Genomic DNA, 13300 nt, shown 5'->3' with positions numbered 1-13300 from the left:
AAACAGATTTTAAATTCAAAGACAAAGACAAAGTCTTTTTATTTCTGCTTAAGACACACAACTTTATTGATGACATAAATATAAAATCTCAAATGTATAAACATAAGTCCACACAAAGGACCAAAAGATTACCTTACTTATGAAGAATCAGGTCAGTTTTTGCTCTTGAAGCATACTAAAAATATCTCAATCCAGACAAGATAAAAATTGACATGTATTTTTCAGTACAAGTTTGAATTCATTTGGTGTTCACAAAATGGTTCATGTATGGACCATAATAGGTAACATCAGTTTTGGTGTTATAATGCAGTTTACAATGTGCATTACTTTCAGACTGCAAAACCAAAATATTACTCACGTTTGTTTGGGAACATATTTTTATTTAGAGTTTATTTATTAATATCTCAACCCTTTCTTTAACCTCTGGATCACTGCATTCTGCTGCTAAGGCTCGAAGTTTCTTGGCACAGGCTTTAGGTCTTTGGAATAGGAAGTAAAGAGAATTTTTACTGAATTTGTCCTGGGTAAATGCTTTTGCTCTTCTTTTAAAATGGTAATTTATATTCTCAAATAGTGAGAGAGCATTAAGAATATTCTCTTTCTTCTCTTTCTTGCTAAAAATGTTAATCAGAGATGTTGGTGCATTGGCAATGAGCAAGTCTTTTGTCATAGATGGATTTTTAGAGAAATTCACAAGCATTCCCAAAACATGGTCTTTAGTTTCTCCACTTCCCACAGTTAACAAACGAAGAAATTCTGAAATATAATTTGTAACCATATGCTGATACTCACTAGTTATAGTGAGGTGTCTTATCAATCTTAGTCCAGCCAGCTGCACATTTGAGTTCAAGGGATAGGTGACAGTATCTTCACATACTTGGCTTAAGTATGTCTTAACCTGTCTATGGTTTTCAGCAGCCACTGAGATGTTATTCAGTGCATTTAAAGCCTTCTGCCTAACACTTGGATAGGGATTATTCAGCAAGCTTTCAATAACTGAGATTCCACCTACATTACGAACAACTTCGTGGGAATAAGGATAATCAACACTGTTATATAGAGCATTGCTAGCTATTTCATGAACAGAAGGATCTTCTGTCAACTCAATCATGCAAATGAGTTTTTCAAGATCTCGTGGATCCAAATTAGCTTCACGTTTACAACGGCAGGGCCAGGGCCGAACTTTCTCCCCAGCCCTGATCTGTCTGAACTGATCTTCAGCTGGGAAACTGGACTCATTTTGGTGTGGAAACTTCATTTCTGACCAGATCACAGCTCCATCCCATGAGCTCATTCCTGCCCCAGGGACCATGAATGGATATGTCCCTCTTGACTCTGCTGACTTTTTAGCTTTAGATTTAAGTGTAGATTTGTCCTCACTTCTGCTTTCATTACCAGTACAGAACCAAGACCTTATATCAACTCCATCAGCAGCCTCAAAATTATCCTTGATGCTTGCCTCATCGCCAATCTCAGACTTAAAATCGAAATCTTTTTCACTCTTGGATCTGAACTCATTACTGTTATCACTCTCAGCCCAAAACAAGGACCTTAAACTGATCTCCTCAATATCAGGGCTAGATGGTTCACTTAGCTCATCCTCATCTACATCCCTAGCCAAAGCCCAAGACCAGGACCGTATGGTAGTCTCTTCCTTAAGCCGAAGCCCAAACCCCTTAGTGGTCGCTTGCCCATCCCAGGACCAAGACCCTATCCTGGCTTCAGCCCCAACATCAGCTCCAGCCTCAGCCCCAGCTTCAGCCCCAACATCAGCTCCAGCCTCAGCCGCAGCCTCAGTCCCAGTCTCAGCTCCAGATTCAGTCCCGGCCTCAGTCCCAGTCTCAGCTCCAGATTCAGTCCCAGTCTCAGCTCCAGCCTCAGCTCCAGCCTCAGCCTCAGCCCCAGCTTCAGCCTCAACTGCAGCTCCAGTCTCAGATCCAGACTCTGCCCTCACACAGGAACCCATATAAACTACCTCCTCAGATCTGTTCCAGGACCCGGTACTAGCCTTGTTCTCATCTCCCAACTCAGAACTAATGATGGTCTTTTCCTTAGGCTCTGATGTGGATTCTGTACTGGCCTCATCCTTGCCATCAGGCCTGGACACAGTATCAACCTCTTCCCTTGTACAGCCCCAAGACCCTATGAAGGCCTCACTACCAGGCGCAAACCAAAATCCTTCACTGGTTTCCACCTCAGCACTGACCAGAAATCTTCCACTGGTCTGGTCCTCAGAACTCAGCCTAGACCCTCCACTGGCCTCGTTCCCAGGCCTAGACACAGCCCAGGATTCTCCACCGGTCTGGTCCCCAGCACCAGCCCAGGTGCTTCCTCCGTGGGCTTGATCCTCAAATCCAGATCTGAAGCAACCAACACCCTTATCTGCAAGCCCAACCCAGGACCCTCCACTGACCTGATTCCCAGTGCCACCCCAAGATGCACCACTGGACTGGTCTGTGGGATCTGGTCTAGATGCTCCAATAACATGGACACCAGCCCCAGTCCAAGAACCTCCTCCAACGGACTGATCCTCGGATCCTGGTCTGGACCCTCCACAAGGCTGGTTCCCAGCACCAGCCCAGAACCCTGCTCCAATAGCCTGATTCTCAAATCCAGGTTTCAAACAGCCACCAGCCTGATCCCCAGCCACAGCCCAGGACACTCCACTGATCTGACTTCCAGAGCCAGCCCAAGATCCACCAAGAGCCTGGTTCATGGGCCCTGGCCTGGAACTTCCAACATGCTGACCTCCAGTCCCACCCCAAGATCCTCCCCCACTAATCTGACTACCAGTGTAAGTACAGAACCATCCACTGGCCTGGTTCACAGTTCCAGGCCAGGAATCTATATTAGACTGCCCCCTGGGGCCCAGCCTAGATTCTCTAACAGACTGGTCCTCAGCATTAGTCCAGCATCTTCCTCCAGTGGCCTGATCTTCAAACACAGGCTTTGTCTCACCACCAGCCAGGTCTCCAGGCCTAACCTGGGATTCTCCATTGGCCTGGTCCACAACCCCAACCAAAAACCTTCCACTGATTTGATCTCCAGAATCTGCCCATGATCTTCCACTGGACTGATCCTCAGGCCCTGACTTGGACACTTCACCATCCTGGCCAAAAGCCCCAGTCCCAGTCCAGGATCCTTCTCTGGCCAAGTTCCTAGTGCCAGCCCAGGATGCACCACTGGACTGGTCTTCAGATCCTGGTGTAGATCTGCCACCAGCTTGTTCCCCAGGGCCAACCCAAGATGCACCATTAGACTGGTCTATAGGCCCAGGCCTTGACCCTCCACTGGCTTGATCTGCTGTGTCAGCCCAAGACCTTCCACCAGACTGATTCTCAGGTCCCAAACTGGAGTCTCCACTGGCCTGAGCACTGGCACCAGCCTGATCCTCAAATCTAGGTTTGGACTCACTGCCAGATTGATCAACAGTCCCAAACCAGGGTCCTCCTGCATTGGCTTGGTCCACAGCCCCAGTCCAGTACCCAATGCTAACTATATTTCCAGCCCCAGCCCAAGACACGCCACTAGCCTGGTTTTCAGCCACAGTCCAGGAACCTCTACCAGTCTGATCCACAACCCAAGATAGTCCAGTGGCCTGTACTGCAGGCCAAGACACCTCACCAACCTGACCCACAGCCCAGGGTCCTGCAATGGCCTGATTCCCAGAGACAACCCAAGAGGCCCCACTAACCTGGTTCTCAGCCCCAGTCCAGGACCCTGCAATGGCCTTGTTCTCAGCCTGTACCCAAGAACCACCAACTTTGTCCCCACCCCAGGATGCCTCACTAACATGACTTGCAGCCCAGAGCCCTCCACTGGCCTGGTCCCCAGCTCCTACCCAGGACCCAAGAGCACTCTGATTCTCAGCCCTAGCCCCAGGCCAGGATTTAACAGTGGTCTCATCACAAGCCACAGCCCACGAACTAACAATACCAGGCTTGTCACCAGTCCCACTCCAAGACCCAATACTGGTTTCATTTTCATCAGCCCAGGACACACTATTCTCCCAGTCTCCATCCATGGCCTGCAACCTAAATTTGATCCATCGCTCAGCAGCAATCCAATCCTCAACACCAATACCATTCCAGTAATAACCATGAATGTTAGACTGAGTTTTTCTGCAGGCTTGAGCATCTGGCTCGCCCTCACTCTCTGAAGTGGGCATGGCTCCAGCCTCAGGCTTTGCATAGACCTTATCTTCTGCGGTAGCTTCTGCCTCAGACCTGGACATAGCCTTGTCCATTATCCCAAGCAAAACCTCATCCTGGGAACTGGCCACCACCTGCGGTTGAGCAGAGACTTTTGTAGCTTTCTGAGACCCTACTTTAGGCATAGCATTGGAATTGCCTCTGACCTTATTCCTGGCATTAAGCAAGGCCTCATTCTGAGAAATGGTCAGAGCCTGGGGCTGAGAAGAGCTCACTGTACCTGCCTCAGCCTTTGCCTTAGGCACAGCACTGGGACTGCTCCTGACCTTATTCCTGGCACCAAGCAAGGCCTCACCTTGGGAACAGGCCACAGTCTGGGACTGGGAAGAGCCCACTGCACCTGCTCCAACCTCTGCCTTAGGCACATTACAATTAACCCTGACTTTACTCCTCGCACCAAACATGGTCTCATCCTGGGAACTGGCCACAGTCTGGGACTGGGAAGAGTCTTTTGTACCTGCCCCAGCTTCTGGCTTAGACATAGCACTGGGGTTGCCCTTGACCTTAGTCCTGGTACCAATGATGGTCTCACCCTGGAAACTGGCCAAAGCCTGGGGAAAGACAGAACCTGTTATAACCACTCCAGTCTCTGTCTTAGGTACAGCATTAAGATTACCTTTAACCTTATTCTTGGCACCAGGCAAGGCCTCACCCTTGGAACTATTTACCGTCTGAGGCTGAGCAGAGCTTGTTGTAGCTGCCCCAGTCTCTGCTTTAGGTACAACATTGCGATTGCCCCTGGACTTACTCTTGGCAGCAATCAAGGTCTCACTCTGGGAACAGACTAAAACCTGGGGCTGGGCAGAGTCTGCTGTAGCTGTCCTAGCCTCTGCCTTAGACACAGCATTGGGATAGCCCTTGAACTTATTCCTGGTACCTGGCAAAGCATCACCTTGGGAATTGACCACAGCCTGAAGCTGACCACAGTTTTCATGGTCCGCCTTAGCCCCTGCTTTAGAAATGGCATTAGAATCACCCCTACCATCAACCCTGGAATCAGGCAAGGCTTCACCTTGGGTCTTGGTCCCAGCTTGAGATTGCGAATAGGTTTTCATGTCTGGCCCAACTCCTGCCTTACACTTGGCTTTGGCTTTGCCCCTAGCTTTACCTTTAGTATTAGGTAAGGCTTCACCCTGGCTCTGGGCCATAACCTGAGCTCCCTCCTTAATCACAGCATTAACAGTGCCCTTAGCCTTGATTCTACCATCGGGCAAGGCATCACTCTGAATGTTGGCCACAGGCTGAGCATGGGTATAGAACAACATGTCTATCCCAGCTCCTGCCTTAGCCATGACACTGAGATCGCTTTTGGTCTTATAGCTATTATCAGGCAAGGCTTCAGCTTGCAAATTGGTCCTCATGTTTGCCATGGCACTTGCTCTAACCATGGCATTGGGATTGGCTCTACCCTTAACCCTGGCATCAGGCATAGACTCAGTCTGAGCACAAGCTACAGCGTGAATCTGAGCAGCAGCCCGTATGACATTTCCAGTAATTGCCTTAGGTATGACACTGGTATCAACCCTGGCACCAGACATTGCCTCGGCCTGTTTCTTGGCCACAATCTGAGGTTGTATTATACAAGCTCTCACATTTGTCCCCACCTCTGCCTTACACATGGTGATGATATTACCCTCCATATCAACCCTTGTTCCAGGCATGGCCTCGGCCTGGCCCTTGACAACAATTTGAGATTGAGGAGAAGCCCTTGTATCAACCTTAGATGCTGCCTTACACATGGTTTTGAGATTTCTCTTGTCCTCAGCACCAGGCATGTCATCATCTTGGATCTTGGCCACAGCCTGGGACCGTGCACAGGACTTCATGTCCATGCCTGCCACTGCCCTGGACATACCATTAGGATTTTTCTTAGAATCAACTGTGGTACCAAACCTACTGTCAGACTGAGTTGTAAGCACACTCACAGTCTCTTCCAGGGCTCTTGTCTTGCTTTCAACCGCAATTCCAGTCTTGTTCATGGTCCCAATCTTGACCACTTCTTTGGTCACTGCCAAAACCTCACTCTGTGTTACCATTACTCTGTTAATTTCTGTCTCTTTTTCAACCAATGTCTGGGTTTCAGCCTTGGTCTGTGTCATTGCTTCTTTTTTGGCCTCTGTTTTGGAGACCAGTGCCCAAGCTTTAGCCTTGGTCTGGGTCACTGCCTCTTTCTTGACTATTTCCCCAGCCTCAGCATCAGTTTGAGTCATTGCCTCTTTCATGGACACTTCCCTAGCTTTGACCTTTACCTCAGTCAGAGTCACTGCATCTGTCATGACCAGTGTTCTAGCCACTGATTTGGCCTCAGATTGAATCTCTGCCTCTGCCCCAACCATTGCCTTAGACTGAGAGTTGGCTTTGGATCTTTCTATAGCAGTAACCTTGGTCTCTACTTCAGCCCCAGGCTCACTTCCTTCTCCCGTTTCTGCTCCAGTCTTGGCCTTGGGTCTAGTCTCAATCTCCACCCCAGCCAAGGCTTCACTCATGGCCAAAGTCTGGTTCTGTACCCCAACCACAGTCTCCGTCTTGACTCTGGAGCCATTTCTGGCAAGTCTGGTCACACTCTGAGATCTTCCTTTGGTTAATCTGTAAAGGTAGTAGCATGTGCCAGCCCAGATCGCCAGTCCTGCAGTCACCCAGCCCACTTCCTGAACACGGCCCATGTAATCACCCCTGCTGAAGACACAAATAAAGTACAGGGGGGGCTCACTTGGGCTGGGGAAAGAAGGCGATAGGCTTAGATGTAGATCTATGAGAGTGCTGATCTTCAGCCACTCAAAGGCCACTACAGCTGCCACTGGAAGTAAACCTAGAAGTGGAAAAAGGAAATGAACAAAAATTTCTCTTTTAAATCTACTGTATCATACAGATAGATAAACAGAAACAGGAAAAAGTAGAAAAGGTGCTTCATGGGAGAAGAGGATGATTAGTGAGCTGTCTATCCTTTATTTCATCCTCTCCCCATCTTCCCCAATGCCCCCAAATTTTCCCCCAAGGTACTTTCATATACCAAACGAACAGTGCTAAGAATGGTGGGAGGGTTGGCATTGAATAGGAGAGACCAAGAAGCCCTCAGACTTTGATTTTTACTGGACCTGCTCTGATCACCATTATTCCTGTAAGTCTCAACTCTTCATACCAACCTGTAATGATCCAAGGAAGTTCTCTCCTCTTTCCTTCTCTTGTTTGGTGATATACCCTAAAGTAGATATATAAATTCATTCGATCTTTGAACCTAGAGACAGACAGACAAAGAGAGGGACAGATTAGAGTGGGGAGTTTGTTCTTGATAGGATAGATACATTATTAGCAAACTATCTCTTTACTCCTTCAGTTCACCCCAGTCCCCCAGGTACTGTCACACTCTTTTCCCTGTTCCAGAAATAAGGTAAAGATTTGAGATAAGTGACAGAGATGATGGGAAAGATATCTGTAAAGGGTGAGGCTGAACATCCTCTAGACTGGTCACTGGCCCTTACTGGATACACGTTGCTCCACTAACCCACCCCAGAGGTTTATCCAGGAAGTCCTCACCGTCTTGCCAGTCTATACTGATCAGAAATATTTTTCTCCTTGTTTCTTTGCTTCCAGTGATCTCAAGTTCTGCAGCAAACAAGCAGGCAAGTCTATGGACAAGAAGACAAGTAGGAAGTTATGGAAACTGAGCTGTTGGTAGAATAGTCAAGCAGCCTAATCCCTGCCCCAATTTCTGCCTTTCTAGAGTCCAGCTCCAGTATACTAATGTGTATCATCCTATGATTCCTTCCTCAAGTCTTCTGTCATACCTTAGTCCACACTTATCCTAATATTCCTACAGTTTGCTGCACTGTAATCAATAGGGAATATGACAGTGTTGTTGTAAGCTGGAAGACTATAGAAGCAGCAGAAGTCCCCTCCGCTGAGTCCCTCTCAAGTCTCAAGCATCTGCTTAGCCCACCCTCTCTTGTCATCCTCAGGTACTGCCCACCTTCACAAATTCCAGAGTTCCAGACCAGTCTCTCCCTCTTTCCCTTGTTTCCAGCAGTAAACAGGTCTACTGAAAGGCCATGAGAAGATCTAGGAACATTCAAAGAAAAGAGGGAGGATGAATGTTGAGTGATTGTGATATCCCTGCATCCCACACAGGGGTCTTCACACTTCCCTTTCTGAATTTAGAGACCCATTTTGAGCAGGCAGAACCTAGGGCTTCTCTAGGACCAAAATGGACAGAGTAGAAAAAGAAGACAGGAAAAATAAAAGGGAAGGCAAATTATTTTAAAACCACCTGTAGAGTCTTGAGAATGTCCCCAAAAGCCCACCATTTCCTTCACCAAGATGGTTAGGTAAGTGGGAGTATCTGAAAAACTGAAGGGCAGCAGAAGAGCTGGAAGCCCCCAGATCCCATGACTCTAGAATCATGGCAGTCTGCCATCTGCTTCCCCTAAAACCCATTTGTAGGAGTCTAGCAGAAGAGACAAGGTGTAGGGCCGTGCTTTTGCTTCTGCAAAATCTTTATCCTTCTGCTCAAAGGCTATCTCAAAAAATGATAATATCCTTTGATACAACTTGTATTTTCTCAATATTATCTGAAGTACAAATAAAATCATCTGTAGAAAATGTTGCTGTCTTTCTTGGTTTTCAAGATACCATTTAAGTTTAAAGTCTTAAGCTTGGTAAGGAAACATAGTTTAGAAAAAGTTCCCTAGCTAGCACCACTCCATATCACAATCAGATATCATTGCCTGAATTCATACAGAACTTCAACAATTCAGTGTCCATGCTCACACTAACCTTCATAGATCCTGTGCAGTTTTCTCTTCTGGTCTCATGTCAGTGCTACCCCAAACTATTGTCTAAAAGACAGGAGAAAGTAAAGACACTGTTTAGGCCAATACCCAGGCCACAGATCCCAATACTGGATTTAAGAGATTCAGGAACCAATTGTCAAATCCCTCTCCCCTCTTGTGAGACACCACCACATCAATCCCGCTGTCCAGTCACTAAGGCCCACCATTTTCTCCACAAATGCCACCGTGGCACGTCCCTTCTCACATGAGCAGGAAGCTAGTGGACATGTGCAGTCAGGGATTAGAGTTAGAGAGGATGGACATCTCAATCTGTGTTTCCCTCTTGATATAGTCTCCCCACCAGCGGCCCTGTCAAAGCCCACAGTTCCACTGCACAGATTTTGCTGGGGACTGGGAACTCGGAAGAACAAGAGACCAAGGATCCTTGAACCTGAGCCAGCATAGACGCTCCCCCCACACCCCATCCCCATACTACGTCAAGGTCGGCAAGCAGCTGCTGCCTGGCCGCATAGCGCGGGCCCTGGGGCCCTTACCTGCTCCGCTTTCCTAGGCCAGATGCCAGCCCACCCTGCGCAGGGCTGCGGGGAGCTGGTAGCTAGACGAAAGTGACGACTGCACCTAAGGCTGCGTCGCTCTGCAGCTCGGGGTCACGTGAGGCCCGCGCGTCATCGTTAGCCTTCCTCCCCACAACCCCCCACCGACTCACAGGCTGTCAACAGGACGCCCCCACACTTCCGCAAGCACAGGACCCCCCTTCTCCCGTCTGTACGCAGCGCCCCAGCGTTCACCACACTGTCAGTCACCGCAGTCCTCTCCAATCTGAGAGCCCACAAGTGGCATCACCGCCTTGCGGTTGGAGTTTACTGGTCTCTGGTTACCAGGGAGGTCTTGCATCCCCCCACCCACTTCCAGGCCTTGGCTGTAGTCTTTTCTGCATCGTGGAGGAATCCTTTCTTTTCCTCTTACACTTCAAAAGCAATGTTCCCCCCTCACCCCCGTACAACCTGCCCTCCCTTAGTACGCAGCCAACACAAAATCGGCTGGGAAAGGAAATATCTGGAAGAAAAGCAGGGAAAGCAAGTAGAGCCTTAAACATTCTTTTATATATGTTCCCTTTTGAGTTTTTTCTCTTAACGTCACTTTTTATTCTCTAGTTTTGTTTTGGTAATGGGAAAATGAAGTAAAGTCATTTTCATTTGACATAAAAAATATTTAGGTTGTAAAAATAACAAAAGACTTATTTGTTTACATTATTTTGTGCCATCTAAAAATATTTTCTAGTTGCTATAAGCTATTTCACAGCTTTGAAAACAGACTAGTAATTATTGGCATGTTAATACAAAATTTTCCTAAGTAAAACCGGCATATTTTTCAATGTGATTTATAAATTAATCTTCAGAAAGACATTCAGATTTCTAATCTTGGCAGTTTTACAAAAATAATTTATAACCTTTTGAAGTTCTGGCTGAACTTACAGTCCCCTGTCAGGTGGCTTTGAACTTCAGTGATGACTTCGGAATGATTTAAAGAAGACCCAACTCCAGATGAACCCAGTCATTGCCTTACAAACTACTGATTTCACAAATTAACCTGCTTTCTATTCAGGGGCCTTTATTTGGATTTCACATACGTGTGTGATCAAATCAATCTCACCACATTCATGCTATCACATGGATGGAAAGGCTTGGAATACTACTCTCCTATAAAGAAGGATAAGCTTGAGTCATTTGTAGGAAAATGGATGCACCTTGAGACCATAATTTTAAGTGAAATAAATCAGACATACAACCTTAAATATCAAGTGATTTGTCTTATGTGAGAAACCTAAAATATAAATAAAGAACAAAATAAAAGATAGATAATAAGAAACAGGAAGATAGATCTTTTGCAAAAGGGAACAAGACCAAGAGATGGAGGAAAGTAGGAGGGAAGACAGGAGATGGAGATGAAAAAAGAATTGAGATATGTTATGTACATGTACCAACTCCCCACAATGAGTGTAATTATTATGTACTGCAAGCATGTATTGAAAATAATTTTTTAAAGGAAAGGAGGTTTCACAGGTGGAATCTGTATTACATCATGGCTCTGGTAAGATCTCTCTGGTATCTGCCATTCATGTGCTATTTGTCACCATAGTGTTCAAATTTCCCAGTGGTAATAGTGGTGAGGGTCTGTGGATGAGCATGAATTGCTGCAACACCCCTGATGTCCATATAATTTCTCCCTCACAAGTAGGAGGACAAGAAACAAACAATCACTAGGAGAAACAGGACTTTTCACTCCATGCCTTCCATTACAACTTCATCGCACCACCCTCACAAGCTCCTCAGAAGAACCCTAGAACCCAGGATCATTTTGCAGAAGTTAGTCCCTAAACACCCATCTGTCCCCACTGGGGAGTCACACTCTAACCAGAGACCATCCAGGGAGCTTCTTTTTATAGAATGTTTGAAATATAGCAGAGAAGGCAGGCTGGAGGTGCTCTCTGCCAGGGGCCCCTGTGGAGGAGGCGCTCTCTGGCTCCCCTCCATGGCTTTTCAGAATTTAGATTTACTTTTCTACCACAGGAAAAGATTGATAGATTGATAAATTACATAAAATTTTAAAACTCTGGCAATGTTTAAAAAATGAAAGCATACGCATTACATGTCAAAGGGCTTATTTGTAATTTAAAAGCCCTTTAAAAATCATTGATAAACTGGTAACCCAGTAGAAAAGTGTGTCAAAGACAAAGACATGAACAGATTTCACAGAGAATACAAATGACCAATGAACATATAAAAAGATGTTCAACTTCAAAGAAATGCAAATTAAAACAATAATGCCTTACTATTTTTCAGCTATGAGTTTATCAAAATTTAGGAATTTAATAATATTGTTGATTGGCTTGTGGGGAAATGGACACCCCCACACTATGGAAGCAGACATTCTGATTCCTTATTAAAATTTATGAATAGAATCATACTTAATATATTGTTTTGAAACTTGTTTTTACCCACTTAAAATTATCCCACAGTGAACTCAACATGCCAATACATTTAAATTATTGTATGATATTCCATAGTTCAGTTATACTATTATTAATTTAAACACCTACCCCCATTGGTGAACATAAAATTTTTCTACATATGAAGCCAGTAAAAACAAGGCTACGATGAATGACTTGGTACATACACCTTTGTCCACAAGTGGGAGAATTTTTGTAGAACATCCTATTATAAATAGACTTGTTAGGTTAAAAGATGAGATTTCACACATTTGATACTGCCAAAAGAAAGATATAAACTGGGTGTGATGGTATACACCTACAATCCCAGCACTCGAGAGGCTGAGGCAGGAGGATTGCCGTGATTTTGAGGCTAGCCTGGGCTACAAAGTGAATTCAAAGCCAGCCTAAACTACATAGCAAGACAAAACCCTGTCTAAAAAAGAAGGAAAGAAAGAAAGAAAGAAAGAAGGAAAGAAAGAAAGAAAGAAAGAAAGAAGAGAGCGAGAGATTTTATATAATTAATGGATATACCAACAAACTGCCCTCTAAAAAGACAGAAAGATTGGGCCAATTTACACTCTCATCAAGCATATGAAAGGGCCTATTTCTCAGACACGCATACACACTGTATATTGGGGGGTTTTGGGGGGGGTTTTTTGATACCAGGGATTGAACTCGGGTCCTTGTACACATTGTATATTGGTAATTAGAGTCAACATAAGATGCAAAACTATATCAGATTATCTTTTTATTTACATTTTCCTAGATACTATCTTGACCATCATATCCATTTATGTGATAGTTAGTTATTAATATTCTTTGAGTATTTTTCTGTTCAGTTGTATTTTTCTTAGTGATTTGTAGTTCCTTGTACATTTTTGTATATTAGCTGTTTTTCTGTTATATAGGTTGCACATATAGTCTCCCAAATATATATTTTAAATACATAGCCAAATCTCAGCAACATTCATATAACAGCCCATTAGTGCATTACTCTCCAACTAATTTTAAAAGCTAATTTACCACATGTTAAATTTTCACTTATACTCAGATATGTTTTATGGATTGACTTCTGTTCCACTGATATATGCATATAGTTTAGCCTTAGTATCACATTTTTGTAGACATAATCATTTTATTTTTAGTTATTTTTCTTTTTTATTGATACATGTTTGTAGTACATAATGATTACATTCACCATGGGAAATTGGGACATGTACATGACATATTTTAATTCTTTTTATCCTCTTTCCCTCCCTTTCCTTCCCCTCCCTATATTTCTTGGACCTCTTCATTCATATATATAAATA

The 13300-nt window shown here is 44.9% G+C and overlaps 1 protein-coding gene across 4 annotated transcripts; it reads right to left on the bottom strand.

The window, feature by feature from the left end:
* Positions 1–35: 35 nt before the first annotated feature.
* Armcx4 (armadillo repeat containing X-linked 4) lies at positions 36–9701 on the bottom strand. 4 transcript variants are annotated; one of them, XM_004872565.4, is made up of 6 exons: positions 9532–9701; positions 8982–9043; positions 8179–8267; positions 7746–7837; positions 7355–7446; positions 36–7020 (listed from the first exon to the last, which is right to left on the bottom strand). In XM_004872565.4, the coding sequence occupies exons 5-6, from the start codon at positions 7431–7433 to the stop codon at positions 383–385; spliced, it is 6717 nt and encodes a 2238-aa protein (XP_004872622.1). In that variant the 5' UTR covers positions 7434–7446; positions 7746–7837; positions 8179–8267; positions 8982–9043; positions 9532–9701; the 3' UTR covers positions 36–382. The 4 variants fall into 4 exon arrangements, with proteins under 4 accessions (XP_004872622.1, XP_021106114.1, XP_004872623.1 ...); XM_021250455.2 differs by lacking the exon at positions 9532–9701 and adding an exon at positions 9202–9350; XM_004872566.4 differs by lacking the exon at positions 8179–8267.
* Positions 9702–13300: the final 3599 nt, after the last annotated feature.

The sequence above is a fragment of the Heterocephalus glaber genome, unplaced genomic scaffold (assembly GCF_053883595.1).
Source record: "Heterocephalus glaber isolate CG9 unplaced genomic scaffold, H.glaber_assembly_v1.0 deba00001613, whole genome shotgun sequence".
Taxonomy (NCBI): domain Eukaryota; kingdom Metazoa; phylum Chordata; class Mammalia; order Rodentia; family Bathyergidae; genus Heterocephalus; species Heterocephalus glaber.
This window is presented reverse-complemented; position numbering and strand designations above follow the sequence as displayed.